Source organism: Astatotilapia calliptera, chromosome 6 (assembly GCF_964374335.1).
Source record: "Astatotilapia calliptera chromosome 6, fAstCal68.1, whole genome shotgun sequence".
Taxonomy (NCBI): domain Eukaryota; kingdom Metazoa; phylum Chordata; class Actinopteri; order Cichliformes; family Cichlidae; genus Astatotilapia; species Astatotilapia calliptera.
Genome location: NC_137427.1, coordinates 26,786,428 through 26,799,228, shown reverse-complemented (window position 1 = coordinate 26,799,228; position 12,801 = coordinate 26,786,428). Strand labels below are relative to the sequence as shown.

General features: G+C 41.7%; 1 protein-coding gene across 2 annotated transcripts in view; it reads right to left on the bottom strand.

Moving 5' to 3' along the window:
* Positions 1 to 635: 635 nt before the first annotated feature.
* arhgap10 (Rho GTPase activating protein 10) overlaps positions 636 to 12,801 on the bottom strand; it is a 51,504-nt gene continuing 39,338 nt past the window's right edge. Inside the window, exons 20-23 of one of the 2 annotated variants that reach the window (XM_026171355.2) lie at positions 12,053 to 12,218; positions 7,019 to 7,120; positions 5,505 to 5,596; positions 636 to 2,144 (exon numbers count right to left, since the gene is read on the bottom strand). In XM_026171355.2, the coding sequence (XP_026027140.1) occupies positions 2,056 to 2,144; positions 5,505 to 5,596; positions 7,019 to 7,120; positions 12,053 to 12,218 (449 nt within the window). In that variant the 3' untranslated portion in view covers positions 636 to 2,055. The remainder of the gene's footprint in view (positions 2,145 to 5,504; positions 5,597 to 7,018; positions 7,121 to 12,052; positions 12,219 to 12,801) is intronic. The other variant, XM_026171357.2, reaches the window with a different exon arrangement.

The following is a 12,801-nucleotide window of genomic DNA, read 5'->3' as shown; positions in this document are numbered from 1 at the left end:
GGGTGCACTGATGGTGATTATGTAACAGAGGCCGAAGCTCTGGGTCTGGAGGCCATTTGGTGTGTTAATTACACAGATGTAGTCTAAGAATTAACATGCGTGAGGCTGAGATGTTAATGGATCAGGGAGTGGTGAGGAGGGTGGATTAGTGTGTTTTTCCTCCATAAAAGATTAACATCTATTTTTAATCCCTTTATGGAAAGTTTTTTTGGAAGTAGCTTTTAGTCGGAGGGGCCCAGCACAGGTCAATATAAAGAGGAAGGATTACATTACACCACAGGGTTCAGTGTATGTGAAGTGGCTGCAGGATGAATCCGCATTTCATCATTTTATTCTTAGACTCTGTGGGAAACTGGGAGCCTTTTCAGTGACACAATGGATGAATCAGCAAAAAAAACCACACACGTTCCACATTAATAAAGCTGCACATTTCCCAGACAAAGATCTAAACGGCAAACTTTCGTTATAACTCTCAGTCGGCACAATACGGCCATGAAATGTGTGTCGTTTAATAGGCTGTTGTGAGATTAGTCCAATAATTAAAGAAACTGTTAAAGACCTTAATTTGTAAAAAAAAAAAAAAAATTAAATAAATCATTTATCGTATTTTTTCATGACAAGAATATGCAATGCAGTGAAAGAACAAAAATAGATATCTTTATTTGTTTAACATTGATCAAGAAGTTACCCAAAGGTAAATTTTAAAAAAGAGAGAGAGAAAAGCCAAGAACCTTTACAAACGTCATAAATCATTGTCTTAAATTATTGTAACCTCAGCTGCAAACACAAACAATCAGCTGAACCAAAGCTCTCAGACAAATGAAAGTGTTTCGCTGAACAGCTGAAGGATAAAATGTATTATGGTGTGCGCACATGCTAAAACCAAATCTAAATGACAACCTAAAAAAACCCATCCATTACTTAGCGCAGTAAATATACTTGGTTGTAACTCTTTAGGGCTTTGTACACTCGATGGATGCGAAACGGTACAAATATTTCAAAGTACTGCATTTCGTGGTCTCGCTCACAATAAAACACACATTTCCGATAAGTTAATAAAGAACTAATAAAAGTCAAAATTCAGACTTTCTGGGAGTGTCTCATTCCTTTGCTCTGAAGAACCTGAGTAACGTTGAACTCGAAAAACAACAAACCAGACGGAGGATTTGAGAAGAAAAACACTTGGTTTCGATCACCTGCTGAAATCGACTGCGGCTGATTGTCAGGTGTTAGTGTTTAACCCAACAGGTTCCATCGGGTGGCTAAGAGGCGTTTCTGAAAAAGTTCGGCAGCAACGATACGGCACTGTAAATTAAAATGAGAAAAAAAGAAGAAGAACAAAACAAAACGTGCAATCAATGCGCCAATTACACAAAATACAATTACATCAGCAGTGTGCCTCCTTTTGCATGTCTAGCTATTCTCAAAAGAACAGAACATCGCAAAAGCGTATAAATGAAAAGTTCGCCCGATCGTTTTCATACATACCCGTACGCATGTTTACACCGGGTGCTTTGACTGTGAAGGCACAAAGGGTATCTCAAACAAATTTGCGTGGATCAATGTCAAGGGCTGTGGCGGGTTGTGAGGGGGTCAATGTTACAGTGGTTTTGAGTGCTGTCATTCTACTTTGTGGTTTCTGAAGATCACCCTTTGACTTTGAGCTCATGGATACCATGTATAACAGGGCAGAGGGCGCTTAGAGAGACGCTTCTCCTCTGGTTCTGCTAAGTTCCTTGGATAGAGGCTACAGCATCTTCATATACAGCAGAGCACTGGAAGTGCAATCCCATTTTGCAATTACAATTGTCAAAAATCAGGTGAACACTTGGCTAAAATGAACAAACACATAAACATGCTTGCAAATGCATTGTAAAGTCTACTTGCCAGCAACAAACAAACAAACAAAAATGCACCAATAACATCATATGGTGTTGTCATTACTGATTGAGAAAATTCAGGGCTTCGATTGAACGAGGCTATCGAGGCACGTGCATCTTCCCATACTTCCCTCGGCGAACGTGATGAAATGTCCATAAATATTTCCTTTTGGTTCTACAGCATCTCCACATAGTTTTCAGGGATGAGGCCCCTCTTCCCCTCCAGCTCCCCCTCCAGCCAGCCCGGCTCCCTCGACTGGGTCACTGCAAGAGAGGACACAGTGTCACTGACGGGGGGGAACAACAGCATGGGAGGGGATGAGGGTGGGAGAGAGACAGAGGACACTGGGCCTCCAGTGAGTACACTGTTAAGAGAGTGTGGAGGGCAGAGGTTTAAAGGAGGATACAGCGATTATTCAGTTACAATAAACTACACTGTGACCCTGTTAGCAGGACAGATATGTCAGAAAGCAAATCCCAGGCTGCAAAAAAGACCATACAAATTTACTTTAAATCCAGTGGTCATTTTGTTTTCTTTCGGCCCTTTCAGTTTAGTCATTTTACTCAAAACTGAAAGAAATAAGAACTTAAAAAACAAAAAAACCTTTCATATGGGTATAGACAAGTTAAGTCATTTCCAAACCTCAAAGCAAAACAGCCCGCTTTTAGAAGGCTTGCTAAAGTGAAATAGAAACTAATATCTCACTTTTTCCTGAACAGAATGGGAATTTCAAAGACAATTGTTGCGATCTCTGTGACATCTAGTATCTGACGTCACCTCACCATATACGTTTTATCTGTTGAGTTGTGGTGGCATTAAATGAAGTGCATAATGAGTGGTGTAACAGTTAGTTGTGAAAAGGGAAGCAAATGCAGAGGAGCTTTAAATCTATGTTTGTTAAACCAGCGGTCCCCAATCCCCGGGCCACGGACCGTGAGTCGTTTGGTACTGGGCAGCGAGAGTTGAGGCTCAGGTATGAAATTCATGGTTTTCGGGGTTTTTAGTGTTATTTTTTAATCATTTTTATCGTTAATTTGGTTTCCCTGTGTCTTTTCTCATGTGTTATGAATAAATCTTCTGTTTTTTGGTAACAGTACTGGTTCTATTTTGTTGTATTTATCCGTGACACCTTAAAGGCCGGGCTGTGAAAATATTGTCAGACATGAACCGGTCCGTGGCGCAAAAAAGGTTGGGGACCGATGAGTTGAACGACCAGCAGGGGGCGACAGCTGCGGCTAGAAAAAAAAAAAGCCCAGCTAAATAAAAGTCCATGAAAACATGCCTCTCAGGTCTCTTACTCTGTGACTTGAGTGAGCATTTTCCTGATGAGGTTATGGACCCAATCCCTCATGTCAGCTCTTGTAAAAAACAACATGACATTCATTTTTAAATCATAGCACCATTTCAAACTGAGCGCATTGGAAAAAAGTGACAAGAAATTCACAATTTTCCAGATGCAGACTTGCTGTGTAACATATACACTTTAAACACCTTGCATTTTTTCCAGAAAATTAGTTTTTAAAAAATGCACCGTGAAAAAAATTAAGCTGACATTAAGTGATGATGAGCTGGTCCTGATGTTTCTGCACAAGAAGAGGAAGAAACTAAGATTCTGGGCTTATTTCTTCATTTTTCAGGAGAAGACACCAGGGAGAGTTGAAGCTGTATGACGGAAGACGAAGCTTGAATGTGTATTATATATATAAAAGACACACTGAACCTCTAACCAGTTCACAAGTGGTTTCTGGCAGCTGTTTACCAACACTTGATGGAATCAATTGCAAGGAAGGTGTTGCACCAAAAACCTGCTTGTGATCGTGTTAGTCTCTAGCAGATTGTTGCCCTTAGTGTGCTTGGTAGGCTAAGGTAGGTAACTACTAGCAAAGTCGCAGTAAAACTTGGAAAAAGTGCAATACAAACTGGAAACAGAAAATGTTGCCTCCAAAATAAAAGCAGAAAGTAGTTGCAGATAAGCTGGGCATGTTCCATGCAAGCCACCAGCCACCACAGCAATCTGTTAGCAACTAACACAATCGCAAGGAAGTGGAGGCAACACACATTTTCCACTCACAATCGTCGGTTGCCAGATGGTCATGGACTGATCTCTAGATCTGTGTGACTGGGGCCTTGTTTACTTGACCGTACATTGTGACACGTCCAAAATGTCAGATAAGTTAATGTCACGTGTTTAGCAGTCGCGTGACTGAAAAACTACAATAAAACTCATAGGATGAGAACAATTTCAATCGTACTCATGCTTTTAAAATAATGCTAAAATGTGTTCAAAATATGGAAACGTGGAACACAGAGAAAAGTTCTGCAAAAACTTTCTGCTGGAAAGATAAAACAAACTGGACATAACTCCAGTTCTTTTTAGTGTGAATGTAGCCCCCCCCCCCTTCACCACCACTGACTGCGTGGGTTGGCTAGAGGGGGGTCAAGACTTCAGGCTTTCATTGCCAAAGCCACCCCATGTCTCCGCCCCTGGGACCTGTCTTCCAGTGCAAGGACTGTTGTTAAAGGGCTGTTTGCATCCACTATGTTTTGAACTGTTATATATTGTATAGTATAATGGAACAACAACAAAAAACTTTAGGTCTCTAAGGTGGCTAAGAATCGAAGAATCGAAGAGAATAAATTATAAGCAAATAAGAAATGCAGATATGTTCTGCTAATTTTAAGGGTTAGGAAACATCAATATATGTCAACTTTGTCTTCACACATATACACAGACTTGGTAAAGAGTCAGACCTCTTGACCTTCTGCACATCTGCTATGCTCCAGCTGACTTAAGACCACAAATACATTTAGAAATAGAAGTGCAGCAAAATGTCAAGGGTTTTGAAGACACAGCAAGTAGATGTTTAGTTGATTAAAACCTCGGCACGTAACATTTATGTAACAATGTCAGTCGCCTCCTTTGAAGCCAGATTAAGTGCTGAAGGACACACAGATAGTAAACAAAGCTGTACAGAATGTGCCCAAACTTTCTTAACAGGATCACTGGAGATTTATGTTAAAATCCAAAAGAAACAACTTCAACAAGATAGTTATTTAAAACGTGAGAAAAATAAAACAGAGGATGGTTTAATCTGACTTTTAAAATATTATTATTTTCTTAATACTTATAAATCCACTTTCTAATAAATTAAGTGTTGTTACTGTAATCATGTTTTGAATGGCATGTACTCCTCACACCAACACTAAAATACAGTTGCACCCATTTCAAACAGTGCAAAAATGTAAAGCTACGTGATCACAACAACCAATAAATTCTTAGGTCATATCAAAAGCATCTCCACAAGCAGGTTTGCTTGTACATAATTCAGTATATACACTTTATACTATCTGTGTCTCATAAAGGAGGGTTCTCACAAAAATATAAAAAATAGGGACTCGAAAAATCCTCATTTCCTCTATGAGTGATTAAAGCTCAGTTGAGCTTCGACTCAGAGACACCACAGACCAAATCTGTGTCTCCTGCGCAGCCCTCCCTGTTCTCCCCCCTCCTTGTCTCATCTCTCCGTTCAATTGAAGATCAGATTGGCTGTTCGGTTTTCCTCCAAATCCAATATGCCAGGGCTGGTTCTGAGTGAGCGACTGGTGTAGGCGATAACACTTACCACCGTTGAATATGTCGCCGACGTGGAAGGAGAGCTCAGAGTCGTGCTCAGCCTCACATGGGTACACTGCCCTGGCTTTCCTGCTGGTGACACTGAAAAATGAAGGCAATCAGTGAGCTGGCGGAGCTTTGGGAAGGATTACCGCACAGTTCAATCTGGGCCCGGGGCCTGCTTGTTCATTCACTCACTAGCCTGAAACAGCAGAAATGGGCCAGGTTGGAAAATAAGAAAAAAAAAGTACTGAGAGAGGAGCTGGGCCACTACACAGCCTTGTCTTGCCCTATCTCTAGTCTAGACAGTCCAAGGAGCGAGTCAAAACACAGCTACAAGCACATGTGCGTGTGTGTGTGCTCAGACACAATGGGATGCAGCACTGTTTGCAGCAGATTTTGTACAGCCAAAAAGGAAAGCACACATCAGGTCTGCGCAGCAGACAACCATCTATGGTGAGATAATTAAAAAGTAGCAGGGGGATTCTAAAGTAGGTTTGCACACAAACACAGGTAGAAAAGAAATCTCCCTCCGCAGCGCTTCGGCTTTTAAATTCCCATTTGTGAGCTCAGAAGCTGCATTTTAAATCAGCCCGATGTAAAAGAGCGCCGTCAAAGAAACCATATTCATCGCACCGCAAAGGTTAGTAAAAAGACGTATTTATGCCATTCGGTTGGCAAAAACATAAAAACAGTCTCCACAGAAAGCTTGTTTTGCCCACCATTGCAAAGTGTTATCTCGAACGCCAGCAACATTACCATGTAGAAATTGTGCCTTCAACGCACGATGCCCTGATAAATATTTCATATTCTTTCTGCAGAGAGGCAACAATGTAGGATGAGAAAGGAGAAAGAAGATATACAAACTGAAAAAAGTTTGTGGTCACAGAGTTGTCAATACAACAATGCTCAGCCAAGTTCCTGAATTCAGAAGAATTTTGGAAGAATGCACTCATGTGGAACCGCATTTGGAAAAACGAAGACTTTTATTTCGATGAAAACAACATTGATGGATTGCCCATAGAATTACCACGCTGTTTGCATACTCCTCAGCAACATCTGAAGGCACCGAGAATGAACTGAGCATTTATTTGGAGGCAGGCAGGGCAATTGATCAGTGCAATGGGCTGACTGCGTGCACAGTCCCATCCACTTCTCTCAAGGTACCATTTGAGGCTTGACAAAGGAGAAGGTTGCTGCTATGGCCAATGCTTGTGTGGCATTCAATTCATCAAAGGTAACCAAATCACACAAAGAGTGAACAACATTAAAAAGAAAAAGAAGGAAAATATTGATGTGAAAAGCTGCGCTGATGCTAGACGATTGAGACACGCAAGATAAGAGCAGCGAGTTAGTAACGGAGGAAGTGATTTAAAACAGGGAAAGAGAGCGAAAGAATTTTTCCGCATGACATTCAAACATGATGCGAGCGTGATAGTGAACAATTCAGACAAAACAGCACGGAAGAGAGGCCAACTGCAATTACGAAATTAGAGAAGAAACTAGCAAAGAGCCCTGTCTTACCTTTCCTCTTGCCTTTCTTTGTCAGAAGTAGCTTTGGTAGCAGCAGTTTGACGCTCTCCTGACGATCCAGGAGCAGAGCAGGAGGCTGCTGCTGTGGCAGATCTGCAAATAAAACAGAGCAGCTTAGTCACCACAGATTCCATAGTGTCGTCTGCTGACTGAAATTATGGTCAGCATTATGTAATCCATCGGTTTCCCGCTTTGGATTTTTAGCCGCTGACGACTTGTTTTTTGAACACTATGAGAAAGGGGCGTCTCTGACTGGAATATTGCACAATTTATAGTTTATTTAATTCTTAATTCAACCATAAAGAACAAAACGAAACATTTAGACTTAGAATTAGCGTTTAGTGAGGTCATAAATCAAAAGAGAAGTAGGCTCATGTAACCACAGGCTTCTGTACAATCACTTGGTTTTGCAACTAGAAGAGTCACCCCCTGCTGGCCATCAAAAAGAATGCAGATTAAGGCTAAGGACATCTTATACATACAGTAATGTTGGCATACTACACTATAGCACGGAGTCACATTTCCATGAAAACAACACGATACCAGCATTAATGTTCTTGTTCACGCAGCATTATAATATAAATGCAATTGAAATATATGAACTCAAAGGTTTATTTACTCAAATGCGATTTTTTTGTGAGGAAAATGTGCTTGGTGTAAACTAAACATATACCGATCAATTTAATTTTATTTCACCAGATTCCATTAAATATAACATTTAGATATACAATATAGCAAAATCAGAAGGAAAACTTTAATTAGTTAACGTCACCATCTTGAGCTGATTTTTGTGTGTGTACCCCGTGAAGAGGTTCTCAAGCCATTATGCGTTTCTTTTCTTGGTAAAACCTGTACCTACAGTAGTGAGCGCAGGTTCTGCACAGTCACACGTTGACTGTAGTTTTATCTGTTGCAGTAGTAGCTGTGCTTTACACTCGTTGTCAGGGCCAACAAGTCTATGGCCGACCTGAAGGACTGAGGTAGGGGTCCTGATAAAGGGAGAGTGCAGCAGAGGAGAGCAGGAGTCTCAGCCAGGCATCCCTCTGTGCTCCATGCCTGCCCCAGGGCCAGTGCTAATACAGCACATAATGAGCAAATTGCTCCTAGCTGCCGCTCCCATAGAGACGTTAATAAAGGCAATTAGAGGGAGCAGCTGGGGAGGGGCTGGAGGTTGAGAGGATGTTGTGAATAGTGGTTACGTTGGCACTAGTAGACGTGGGGGGAGAGATAGCCTTAAGGGAGAACATGGCTGGGGATGTTATGTGGACATAGGTGGAGGTGAACACAGCGCTGTGCTCACGTTTTCGTCCCACGCCACCCCCTCGCCTCCCGTAGTTGCTTTCTTCCCTCATTTCTTCCGCTGCTTCTCTCAGTGCTCTTGTCCATCCCCAGCGGTGGCTGTTCTGTTTGGGCCTGGCCTGACTGTGGGTGATTTATAGCTCTGCAGCAGTGTGGGGCCACTGTGGTGCTCAGCTGCTCCACATCAGCATGGGGGACAGTGCGCTGCAGTGCAGCAAATCCACTCATTAACCTGGTCCCAGGCACAACCACTGTCCGCCTGGGTCGAAGCCAAAAGAGAGGAGAGCCGAGGAGTGCCAACACTTGACCCACCAGCAGGTGAACTCACTCACATACACGCCATATCCAAAATTAGATGATATTGAAAGGAGAAAATGTCAACATCCACATATTTCAGAAAAGTTAAATGATCTGTCTGACTGTTTCTCACAGCTGGGAAGAGGATTATGCAGCTCTGTGAAGATCTTTAAAATAAACAGATATCTAAATAATAATAACAGAATAAACAGTTAGGGAAATCAGGGAACGCCACATGGTTGCCCTAGAAACTTGTTAAATACATCAGAGGTAAATGGATTTATCCAAAAATTGCTTTCACAATTACAGCTAAGCCAAAGCGAGGGAAATCGTTTACCGTTTCTCTTCAGCAAAAATAGCATCGAGCATGAATTGCTCTTCGTTGTTTTTTACCCGTCACAGGCCTAGCTAAGCCTTTTCTGTAAAGATGATTAAATACAGTAAATAGGGACTTGAAAATGCAGTGCATGAAAGGCCTGGATGAAAATCCCCTTTCAGATGCCGGTAATATTTATCACAAGAGTTTTCTTTAAGAGTATTAAGTTGTGAGGATGTGTATGTATATTATATTGAGCAGAGGGCAAATTGTAAAAACTAAAGGGCATCATTATATCAAACTCAAACAATATTGCAAACACGGAATTTCAAAGTGAACAGCACCTGGAGGTCTTCTGGTTTATCGTTATAAACATTGGGGTTATCACACGTTATCACGCATTGCACAGCAGAGGGCTGCTGCTTCTCATTACTGCAGGAATTTCAGCCTGGAGGATCCAAGCCTTGTTGATCCTGGCGTGGAGCTAACATGGGGATGAGCGGGGCTATCGACCGTCTTTCTACCAAAGGACGAAAGGCAGCGGTGGGATTTAGTACTGTTTCTAGTAGAAAGTGGGATCAGACCTATAGCCGAGCTGCTCGCCCAGCAATCTCCAGTTTGGGTGGGCAGGAAATAAGCTCTGATCCACCATTTTATGATCCACAGCTGTCTGCCAGTGGGAGGCTTGGAGGGCTGGAGGTGGGGCAGCAGCACAGAGATAGAAGGAGGCCAAAAAAACAAAACAAAAAAAAGGCCAGAAAATGTAACCTCATTGGGCAGCACTTCGGGCAACTGAGCCGCTGGGAGAAGCTGTGAGTGAATTCAGGGAGAAGAGGAGAAATGAGGCAAGACATGGAAGTAGACAGAGAAGATAAATCGTGCAAATACCCACAAAGAGTTACTGTATGATACAGTGAGTCAGGATGCATTTTTTTTGTATGACCATGCAGATTTTTGCCATGCTGCAGGACAGAGACTAAAATATGTTGCTTTCCAGGTGCGCCTTTGAGCACGCCAGAGAGCAGATAACACATTTCTGAGAGTGGCTGGAAGTAATGCAGCAATTGCCATCCCTACTGCTCTTTTTGGCTACGACTCACGCCGAATCCCTGGGTTCCACGCCAGAGAGCTGCTGTGCTAACAGGTCTCTACCATCTCACATGCTAAGATTTATGAGCGAACAAAGCCAGGGCGACACCCTGTGACATATGGCGCAAGTCTTCATAAAGGGACAGGGGCTGCGGCTATAAGGGTAAACAAGATGAATATCTCCCCAATGTCAATACGATTTACACGGCCAACGCACGGCCACCTGTCTCCCAAACAAATAAGAGCCGAGATTTACGACCTCCTCCTGGTTGCTCCTTCCGTCCTCCAACATGATGCCACATATGTGGGAAAGCACAAAAAAATAAATAAATAAAATACCCACAGGGGAAAAAAATAGAGTTGGTTACATAAGGGCTATAGAGCCTTGTCCGTCTAATCCTGCAACTTAGAAAAAAAACTAAACATGCCTACACTCACAGGCGGGCAGGCACCCACAGAGGTCACAGAGAGAAGAATCACATTGTCCTCTGTCAAGGTGTGAGGAGGATTTGTTTTTATTTTACAACTCTTTTCAGCTGATGGAAAAGGAGAGAGGGACAGTGAATGAGGGAAAAAAAGACAAGTCTATTCCAAGGTGAATGTGTAGACATGACACAGCAGAGAGTCTAACATCTGCAGCATAACCCAATAATTCATCTCTCACATCAGCATTCAAGACAAGTCATAGGCTGAAAACAACAAAAAGGACCAAGGACTTAGCAGTGAGGACAGAAAGGAGAAGCCAGCGAGGGAGAGAGAGGGAGAGAGGCATGGCAATGGATTCCAGCTATTAATGCATTTCCCATCTAGTACAAAAGAGTAATAGCAAGAACAATGGGGCTGACACTCCAATAATTAATTCCACTTTACCTTGAATAATCTGTTATTTAATTAAACTCAAAAATGGCAACTGCGTAATGTGCATTACAGGTTAGCAAACGCGTGATTCACACGAGAACTGAGATGCTCGTTTTCCACGATTCACAATGTTCAAAAATAGGTAAGTGTGCATTATTAATAATGATTGTTTTATCTTGCCAAGTATGCTTTTTGCCCAGAGTTGTAAAGAGGGAGCTGAGATGCAGCTGCTAAGTGCAGAAAAGTGCAACTGCTTCCCATGATGAATGAAACCCAAAGTGTTTACATGAATTTCCTTTTTAATAATGTCCACAGGAAGAAGTTGCTGGACTTTTGGCTTAGAGTCGCTATTCTCAGGTTGTTGCTGAAATATGTGCGCCAATATTCAAAGTATTTCATTCTTCATTTTACTCCACAAGTGTGCATCAAAGTTACTGTCGAGCCAGATGATGCAAAACTGAAAGGGTGTGAAAGGGCATTTCAATTTTCTGCCAGCTGAGGATGACCAACGGTGCCCTGAATCAAACGCTAACATGTTGCTAAAAGATGTGCTTTTCTAAGGACGTTTTCAAACTGGACGAGGGGAGCATCGAATCCCCGATGGTCTGATTAAACTACACCGGTTTGAACTGGAAGACAAAAAACCTAAAATCCAATTGATTTAATGGAAGATTTCTGCTCCAAAAACACTAACAAGAGACTAAAAAGAATATGAATATACATAAGAACAGGTTCTCACAGAATCACAGTAACCACGTCAATACAAAATGCAAGTGAATAAAAAGCCTACAATTAAAATAATGTCCTTCTCTCTTATTTGGAGTTTGCCTTTTCCTCTGAATCATCCCCTACACTTCTGAGAAGTTCAACGATTCATATGTTAAATGAATCAATACATTAAGTGAGAGGAAATTGGCCCAAAGACTGATTACCAGACTAACAGCTGTGCTTTGGAAGCAAAGACCAGTTAATTAGAAAACACTCTAATCAAACATTAGTTATTAAAAACAGAGTTTACCTTTGAGAATGGGATAACTTGATGTGAAGCACTACTAATTTGAAATCATTTTCATTTGTGGCCTGATAGCTGAAGATCTCACCTCACAAACATGCATTCTGAGCGCCCGCATGCGACATATCGATTTGAGACTTAGTGAAGAACTCACCCGGAGTTGCTGCCTGAGGAGAGGCTGGCATTAAGAGGGGCGTGGTCACTCTTCTCCATATTCACCTCTGAGGCCGAGGCTGATGATGACTGCGATGACACAGATTCATTGCTGCCCATTGAGGTCTCATCTGGAGCTGGGCTGGAACTGTCTCCCACTGTTGACACTGGGATAAACAATTAACATGTGTTTGTTTGAGTTAATTACATCTTTTTAAATAATTTTAGTCAATGGTAAAAGGTTCAGTCTGCTCAAGCTCGCCGACGATAAAACAGATGAATAATTTATCAACACATGAAAACAATCCTGCATCAACAAGGGACTTTGTAAATCAAACTGCTGTCAAAGCAGGCGAGACTTACAACCAAGTTTGTGTTGTTCGTTACACTTGTGAAGTCATAGACAGGAACCTAAGAGACAGCTGGGAGAGCCGAGCTCTTGTTTTTCACTTTTACTGTGACGTAAAGATTGTGCTTTTAGGAGATGAGGGAGGCACAAAAGGATAAATGTAAAAAAACAAAAAAAACAAAACCACAAAATACAACATTTATCTCTCCCCCGATAAATACATCAATTATGAAAATGTCTAAGAACTGGCTTTGTGTACAGTACAGTGATAAACTCTTGAGCCACCCTCATTTCTTTATATTTTGCTAATAAAATAGGAAATGTGTGCAGTGATTTATTGAAACATGTGCAAACATACATGGAAGTACAATATATAGGCCAAAAACAGAGTTTGTACATTT